Consider the following 9,559-nt stretch of genomic DNA (forward strand, 5'->3'; position numbering starts at 1 on the left):
TGTTCTCTGTATGCTCATCCTATGAGAAGCCAAGGAAGAGAAGACCTAGGAGGAGAACTCCAGCCAGATCCCTAAAATTTGGGTCATTAAATGTGAGTGGTTGTTCCTACTAAATGAGAATTAGAGATAGGTTTTACAGAGGAGCCAATGAGCCAAATACACTTAATAAGAAAATAAGATAAAGTTATATTTTCTAATGGTAGAAAACATTTGCCACGGTTTGCTAAAGGTTTAAAAGGAGGGACCTAAAACAACCCTTCAACATCATGGCTCACTTTATAGATTTCTAGAAGTAATGGGATATTTTTGCACTCTCAACTATATGTTTGCCAGTGTCTCGAATTAAAATCTAGTAAATAGGCCACAGTGGGCAGGTTAAGAGAAAGGTTGTCGTCTTCCACTGACCGTTCCAGTGGAAGTCCCAGTTCCTGTTGCCATCGACACCCTTGCACCCGAGCGTGTTGTCTGTATCTGATCGGGTCTTCCGCCAGTGTCTGGTCTGGAAAAAAAAGTTCACTTCCTTTATACGGATCTAGTGATAGAGCGTTGTTTCCTCTACCAGACAGTTACCACGGAATGTAAAGTGAACTGTTTTTGTTTCAAGCAGTAATTCTACATTCTGATTGTTGAACATCACTGAATTCTTAAATCAGCAAAATTGACAAAAAAGTTGGGAAGCTGTACATGTAAAATAAAATTGACATAAGAATTTAGACTGATCAGGGGTGTGGACTTTCTTTCGTACTCTATAGATTTGAGCTGGTCTACAGGGCAAATTGTCTAATAACAATATACCTTCTTAGTCAAACTGCAAGAAGTTATGATCACGACAGTAATTTGTCGCAAAGGTGTAGGCTGTTGATCATTCATATAAAAAAGAACGCAACGTTTTGCTGACATTCTGTGTTTGACTTTACTATTTTGTTTCTTCTTACACTGTTTTATACATCAATTTAGTGACACCCTAGATTTAATTTGGCCGAGAAATGATGGTCTTGTGTATTTCAGTCTAGTACACGTCAAGTTGTAACGTAATTTATCAGAATAAGGATTTATTTTTCATGATTTTCATGAAGGCTTTGCTGTAAATCATTCTTATCTTTTTATGGAACTATGAACGCAACAGAAAAGTGAATGTAAATAAAACTTACATATGAAGCTTTGTGACTGTATTCGTATCCATCGGGGTTGATGGATGGCATGAAGTAAAAGTCGACCTTCTTCAGGAAGTCGTAGTTGGCCGACTCCTCCACCAACTTGCCCATCATGTACGCCACGGTGGCGGGGGAGATCCACTCACGGGCATGGATGCCTTCAAACAGAAAATTACATCAGTGCCAGTAACAACCGGGTCTGGTGACCCAGTAAAGAGTGCCCTAGAAGATTCATTAATGAGGTCATACAAATTTACAGAGGCCCCGACCTCTCGGACAAGAAGCCCATCGGACAAAGCTCACCTGTTACAACACATTTCACAGCGTGATAAAATCTGATTCCCCACAGTTTCGCTTACATATATTTGTGAAAAAGAAATTATAAACGTATGTGGCGTCATGTATATCTGGCTAGACAGAACTTTCATTCAAGATCACATTTGCAACATTTCTGCTGGAAAACGCTGTCAGATACCTGAGGGTCTGTTAATACTGTCGTCAAAAAAAAAAAAAAAAAAAAAAAAAAAAAAAAAAAAAAAAAAAAAAAAAAAAAAAAAAAAAAAAAAAAAAAAAAAAAGGTGGAATTGCAATCCTCCCACTGGAGCTAACTAACTCATGTCTAATTTGGAAGGGAGCGAGCGTAGCAAACTAACTTTATGTTTGTTGGGGGAATCGAAGGACCGGTTATATCTTGGGAAAAAAAAATCACCCCATTCCTTTCATCTGACTGGTTATCATAATTCGAAGATCATACATGTCAACCTCGTTATCGCCAAACACATTCTATTTATGCTATTCTACTTGTCACAGTACGCTTGTGCTCGGAAGAGTGAAAATATATTTTAAGGTTAGAAGCGGGGATTGCTGAAAGAATATAGAATCTCAAGAAGAGGAAATAGAAAATCTATTCCACAATGTCCTTCTGTAAGCTGATGAAATCATCTTAATCTAACCAGAATAAAATATACAGTGTTTCATCATAACGAAAATATTACATACACAGAGACCGCTTGAGTGAAGCTAAACGGCGATATTGAATTACGTCTCACCTCCGTCAACGAAAACAGCGGGTTTGTTAGACCCTCCTGTCGACAGTCGGAGCATCTTCATGTCTTGACCCTCGTAACTTTTACCTACGAATTCCACGGTCGCAACGTGACCGTAGTTGTTGGCCAGATACTCCATGTAATCGTAAATCTGTGGGAAAAGAAAAACTCTTGGTTTGATGTTTCGTTTCCTACCTGAGTGTTATTGGTAACGTTATCATAATTGATAAAGTACCTGGATTAGATTTGTGTTACATGGAGTGTCGGACTCAGGGAAGAGCAAATATATTGTATTGGCTAGTGAGGTTGTTTAATGTGTATCTGAGAGAGGGGAGTATACCAGCGGACTGTAGGTGTGTATGTATAGTGCCACTATACAAAGGAAAAGGGAAAAATATGATTGTAGTAGCTTCAATATAATTAGTAAGGCGTATAGAATGGTATTGATTGTGCATTTATTTTGGCAACTTAAACACGTGGTGGTTGGGCACTCAAAACTGAACACACAAGATAGCAGTCTCTATTTCCTTTTTCCATTAGGTTTGCATGAAGTTACTGCAGATATGTATCCACACATGTTATAAACAAAACCTTGATAACATCTTTTAAGGCCCCTTCACGTGAGGTGACAGAGGGTGACAAGTTATGAAAGGATGCGTCTCGTCCAGTTTGTCACTGTTGGACACACTTTTGGGGTTACATTAATTTGTGTGTTGGTCTTACATCACTGAGGCGATGGTAGGACGTCCATTCCATGTTGTGCTTAGCTCCGGAAGTTTTGGCCCTGGCCATCCGAAGGGCTCGGTCATTGATGGCCAGACTATCGAGAGTCAGAGCTGCCAAGTCCTTGACGTGAACGGAGTACTCCAGGTCCAGACTGTCCAACGTGGTCTTCAGCGTCTCCACCCTCCCGCGAAGTGCCATGACATCCACATTCCTTCCTGAAGACGTCACAGCAGAAGGAAATTCATATCAGTGTAATCTGGTAGATAAATATATGAACAATATGACACACACACACACACACACACACACACACACACACACACACACACACACACACACACACACACACACACACACACACACACACACACACACACACGCACACACACACACGGAATATTTCATTTCATAACAGTAAATTTTTCTTTTAAGAACTTTTTTTTTTCAACCCCGAACATTTGCACACCACAGGTACGACCAACGAAACCTTGTTGCGCTGTTATCGGTTTAGAAATATCAAGGTTAGACCATCTAGTTTCGTGGGATCGGATTTTGTGGGAGAGGAAGAAAAATTTGTAAGTAAATAAAGAGATAATTTTGTGTAAAAGGGACTATTTACAATGGATGTCTTTGAAGGATTTTTTTTATATAATTATTCATTTAGTGCTTGTGGGCTTGTTGTTCGTGTGAAGTGTGTGTGTGTGTATTTCCTAAGAGAACTAAGTTGATTTAACTTCTTGCGTGTGCCAGTGAATTGCATTAAATTCTATTCACTTTTCTTATACACGACTTCTTGTGTATGCAGATTTGGGGATAGCGCGGCGAGAATAGTGCTTAGTGTGGCTAATAAGACATATAAAGAGAGATTAGAAAAACTAGGATTACCCACATTGGAAGAGTGGAGAGAAATATTTGATATGGCAGTTATTTTTAGGAAAATTGGTGGGATATAAAGAACATCAAGATCAACATCATCATTATCATTAATGGGAGCATACGCCGGGAAGCGCGTTGATTCACTCACACATTGGCGCCAGTCCCCTTCACGGTCCCTCCGAGCAAGCTCCCATGCAGTCGCCCTTCCCACTCCAAACAACTCTCGACAGGTTTGATTAACTTGCTCCAATCATGAATTCTGTGGGCGACCCGTTCGTGTCCTCCGTCAAACGCGCCACATGCCCATATAGCCGGAGTTGACGTTCATGAGTTATACTGGTAACTGGCCTAGGCTGAGTCATTCAAAGTAACTTTAATGATATCCCATGATTCTCCAAAGGCACTTGGTACCAAAGACATCGAGGCACTTCTTCAAGTCAGTATTCAATTTCCATGTACCACAGCCATACAACAGGACAGGGAGCACAAGTGACTTGAAGAATCGGATCTTAGTCCCCCTGTGCAAATGTCGGCAACACCATATACTCTGGTTGAGTGGGTCCACAACGTCATAGGCAATGCCAACCCTTTGAAATACCTCACATAACTTGGTTTCACTACCAAGGTATATGGAACCTTCCAAGACCTCAGTGTCCTCGCCACATTCATGGGCAGACTGAACTGTGTTATCCAGCAAGCCCCCAAACGCCTAGACCTTAGTCTTGGTCAAGGAGTCGTGGAATCCAAGTGGTCTCGCCTCCTTGTGCAGTAACTTGAGGTTTACAAACAGGACTTCCAACAATTCCGCAAAAAGGACAGATTCATCAACAACGACAAGGTCAGTGACCTTAGTGTTGCCAATACATGTATACATGATACATGCTCCGTTAAAATGTGTTGGGATGAGGACACACCTTTGCCTCACTCTTGAATGAACAGGAAAGAAGCTAGACACGCCTCCTCCATACTTTACAGCACTCTGTGTCCCAAAGTATAAGCCAGACAGCAAGTCAGTAATCTTTGCACGGATCCCACGGATCCGCAGAAAATCCTAGAGCACCCCACAGTACACAGAGTCAAGCGCCTTCTTGAAATCAATGTTAGGCTGTTAAATAAATCGCTTTGGCGCTCCACAAGAATACGAAGCGCCAAGATCCGATCAGTTGTTGACTTAACTGACGAGAAATGTTCAAGCTTCTGAAACTTTAGTAGATGTGAACATCTGCAACAGATGGGGAAGTACCTTACCTGGCATACTGAGCAGTGTAATACCGCTACAGGCCTGCCGGTCCCTTTTCTCCTCCCAGATAGTGTCGACCAAACTCTTTTCCCAGTCAGAGGGAATGGTACCGGGCTGCCAGACAGCAGACAAGTCCGAATGCAACCCACAGATCATGGCCTCACCTCTAGCTTTCAGTAACTCCACACTGATGTTGTAGATACCCGTCGCCTTTCCCTTTCCACCCTTCAACTTACAACCTCTTTGACCTTTGCCAGGGAGGTTAGAGATTCGTCTCTTGGTGGATCGGCAACCCCCACTCGAACATCATCAAAGGAAAGCTGTCCACTTGGAGGGCCACCCATGATCAATTGCTTAAAGTAATCGGCAAAGGGACTAGATCCATCCACGCCTGATACTAGCTCACCATCAGCTGTTCGAACTGTGCTCCTCAGGATCACAGATTTGCAGTGACCCATTAAGGGGCTAGATCGCCACTTGAATTTTCTTTGGAAGGATGTATTCCCATCGAAGAACGGAGATGAGATAGTTGCAGTGAGCCGTAAAATGCTCTAAAGCGGTTGCCGAAAGATCCCATGGCACACAAGAAAACACTATCACCACCACCACAAACAACAGCAGCAGCAGAGCAGCAGCAGCAACAACAACAACAACAACAACAACAACAACAACAACAACAACAACAACAACAACAACAACAACAACAACAACAACAGTTGTGTACACCACGGCAGTGGAGGTTTTGTTAGCTAATCTTTGTTGTGTTTGAAGTGGCTTTCTCTCATTTCAACTACTTTGGCTTCACTCGAAGGAACAAAAAATAATTAACAAAACCTTAATAAGGGGAGAAAGAAAGATCACCTTTGGTGACCAACAAGACAATTTTGAGTCATGCTTTGGCAAGTAACGCAACCGACCTACCGACAGCTCGGGGCTCGGTCCAGAAGTCGTAGAGGTCTTCCATCATGAGTCCGTGGAGGCGGTGGAGATCATCCAAGCTTTTGGGAGTCACTCGCAACACCTGGGCTCTGCAAACAACGTATGAATTAGGTCTTGTGTCCGTACAGAAGGCTAGAACAGGATAACGCCAACCCCATTCAGGCATTCATGAAGGTCATTTAATCTTGTTGAAAAAAGGAGGGTGAAAGTTAACGTTTTATCAATTAGAAAAACATAATTTTAGTATATTGATATGAAAGAAATTATTCTACTTAAAGTAATATTGCAGATGAAAAAATTCAGTTAAATTAATCCTTCCGCGCCGAGTTCTATAATGGAAAGTCGTTGTTCTGTCATTATTTCGGTTTCCCCCAGACTATTTGATCTAAATGAAGTTAATGTCTCACTTCCTGATCTACTTGTTCTCTAGTACCTTTGGCTTATGCGTTTAGCCATCCTACCGCCAGACTATTATATTTAAGTGCAAGAAAATCTTTCGATAGAAGATTAATAGTCATTTATTGGCCAATGCCAAAATACTTGATCTATTCATTCTTATCCATCTATTCGTTTATCTATTATTATCTTATTAGTTCAAAGAGAGACCCTTAGAATCCAACTGATTTGGATTGATGCGTCGCTAAAACTCGTGCTTGCCAAGCTTTTTTTTTTATCAAACCCCTGACCTGTCAGACAGAAATACTCTTTCAAAAGAACGACCTAAGGATTTATAAGTGACTCAAGAGGCCACCAGTCTTTCCATAGTGTCACAAAAGTAAGTGTATCCAAAAGTTAATTTGGTATAGTGGAATTTAATGACACCATTTCGTCTCAAAGTAGCCTAACCTATTCCAACCTAAGCTAACCTAAACTAACGTAAGCTAAGGTAACCTAACCTGACCTAACGCGACCTAACCTGACCTAACCTAACCTCACTTCACCTCACCCAACCTAACCTCACCTCACCTAACCTAATATAGCCTAGCATAGCCAATCATTTTGTTAACAATAGTCTGCGTCTCTATTCTTGGGGACAGTATTGCACCAAAGATGTGCTAGATGCAGTCACGTGATCAATACTAAGTTACTACAAGAACTTACTGATTAAAAACCAGGGCAGTTATATTACGTCCTTCGTAGTAAATAATCACTAAATTCGGTATTAAAATGCCGACCTTTTAAATTCAGACAAAGCCTGTAATTAAATTCAATGGTATCTTTTTATTCTCTCCTTCATGTCGAAACGCAGGCATGACAAATTACAAGTATGTATAAAGATTTTTATTGACGTAATTCGACAGTCTCGGCTTGTTTTGGAGTGCAGGTAGAAACAACGACCCCCCCCCAAAAAAAAGAAGAAAAAAAAAAAAATCCTTTTCCTAAGTGATCCGTTGGGAGGTTGTAATTGGAGGTTCCTATCCGTGACTTTCCCAGGTGAGTCAACCCCCTCTTCCTGGTGACAAAGCCTCTACTTAAACTCATCCCCACTGAGGGTGCATTCCTGTATCCTGGTACTCTGTCTCCGAAACGAGCCCAGGGTCTTGTCTAAAAGAACTAAGGATCCTGCTAGTGTTAGTCTGCGGCTTTGAGTGTTGCAAGACTATCTTAGGAGACCTAAATGTCACAATTTAGAATGGTTTAAAGGGACCAAGGAAAACGGAGAGCAAGTGTGTCTCGTTTCCACGTATGCTCTCATCTTACTTACCCAACAAGATCCTGGTGGCTGCTGGGGCTGGTCGCGGCGCCGACCAGCCCCGCCAGTGCCAAACAACTGAGAAATGCCAAGGCCTTCATACTGAACGAGTGCATGGGCCAAATTTTCGCGTTGCCCTTTTGTAGCTACTCCTCCCTCCTCCTGCCTCACCTCCATGCCGTGTATCTTCCGTGGTACCCTTGACAGCTGCTTGTAAACAGGCACTCCAAGCATGGCACGTCATGCATTCCTGGGGACGTGAAAGTACTTTATATTGTGAGAGGCTTCCCCATCTTTCACAGTGCCCAACTAGAAGAGTAGACGCGAAGCAAGAGATCATAGTCGAGATATCGAGTTTTATTCTGAAGCTCGGTGGGAGTTAATTTTTGCCAACGAATTCAAAACGTTTGGCAGAGGGCCTACGAAAGTTTGTTTAATGAATCCACGTTCCTTTGTTCACCTGGGAACAACGGCCACTTTCTGATAAGATAAATGAGAGCGGTGCACCTCAAGGTTGCGACAAATTTCAAGTTTTCAAGGACGATGTCCAGGGAGAGGGTAAAGTTCATGTTGTGTAGAAACTAGAGAAATACTTATGATGAGAGATATGAAAAATGAAAACAATTAGCCTGTTTAAGAAGCTGATGAAACATTTAAAGACTATTCGGCAAATTATTTGTTTTGTTTACATATCCGATAAAGAAATTTAGGTTAATGAAAATGTATTGTACCAAAGGTCCTTTCTCCCTTATATGGCTGGTAACCGAATGAAAGCACAAATCTGATTCTATAACCGGCACCAAGCGATGCAACCACTTATGTTTCTACGATTTTTTTTAACGTTTTGTGCCTATTGCTTGTAGTCATGCAAACGTTGTTCCTGTTTTCAAAAAGGGAGATAAATCGTCTATATGCAACTACAGGCCAATCAGTTTGACATTAGTTATAGGTAAAATGCTTGAATCAATAATAGCTAATAGAATCAGAGATCACATCGAGAGACATAATTTGATTCGTGACTCACAGCATGGTTTCTCCATATAAAGCGTCAGATAACAATGATAGTTACGATGTCATTTACCTTGACTTTAGCAAAGCGTTCGACAAGGTGTCCCACCAAAAACTGTTAAATGAAATCAAAGCCCATGGCATAGGAGGAAAAATGTCAGAGTGGATTAGAGCTTGAATCAGTGACAGAACACAGCGGGTCACCGTAAATGGTGTAAAATCCAATTGAGGAGTGTTTCTAGTGGAGTTCCCCAATGCTCAGTTTTGGGTCCCTTACTTGTTCATTATGTACATAAACGACTTGGACAATGGGATTAATAGTGATGTTAGTAAGTTTGTGGACGACATTAAAATAGGACGCCAAATTAGGTCAGGCGACGACGCTGAGATTCTGCAGGATGATCTTCAGAAATTGTTCACATGGTCGGTAAAATGGCAAGAGGACTTCAATATACCAAAGTGCAGCGTGTTGAAAGGAGGGCTATACAACCCCGAAAACAGATATAGCTTAGATAACACGTTTTTAGAGAAAACTGAGTGCGAGAGAGACTCGGGAGTTTTAGTGAGTCTTGACTTTAAATCCAGGACACAGTGCATTAGCACCAGGAATAAAGCTAACAGAACATTAGGTTTCATTGCTAGGACGGTTGCAAATAGAAGAGCAGAGGTAATTATCAAACTCTAGCATTAGTTAGACCCATCCTTGATCCTTGACTATGCGATACATTTTTGGTCTTCGTCCTATAGAATGGATATCAGTTTACTAGAACCAGTACAGAGGAAAATGACCAAAATGAAACATAGGCTCAGAAATTTACCTTACAAAGAGAGGCTTAGGCACCTTAAATTACACTCTGGAAAGACGCAGATTGCGGGA

General features: G+C 41.4%; 1 protein-coding gene across 1 annotated transcript in view; it reads right to left on the minus strand.

Moving 5' to 3' along the window:
- Positions 1-7,838, minus strand: part of LOC143032885 (carboxypeptidase B-like) — a 13,756-nt gene extending 5,918 nt beyond the window's left edge. The window contains exons 1-6 of the mRNA XM_076198100.1: positions 7,687-7,838; positions 5,964-6,070; positions 2,924-3,141; positions 2,204-2,351; positions 1,152-1,312; positions 406-499 (exon numbers count right to left, since the gene is read on the minus strand). Of these exons, the coding sequence (XP_076054215.1) occupies positions 406-499; positions 1,152-1,312; positions 2,204-2,351; positions 2,924-3,141; positions 5,964-6,070; positions 7,687-7,790 (832 nt within the window). The 5' untranslated portion in view covers positions 7,791-7,838. The remainder of the gene's footprint in view (positions 1-405; positions 500-1,151; positions 1,313-2,203; positions 2,352-2,923; positions 3,142-5,963; positions 6,071-7,686) is intronic.
- Between the last annotated feature and the right edge of the window lie 1,721 nt (positions 7,839-9,559).

Source organism: Oratosquilla oratoria, chromosome 1, assembly GCF_046742065.1.
Source record: "Oratosquilla oratoria isolate Oo_2021 chromosome 1, ASM4674206v1, whole genome shotgun sequence".
Classification (NCBI taxonomy): domain Eukaryota; kingdom Metazoa; phylum Arthropoda; class Malacostraca; order Stomatopoda; family Squillidae; genus Oratosquilla; species Oratosquilla oratoria.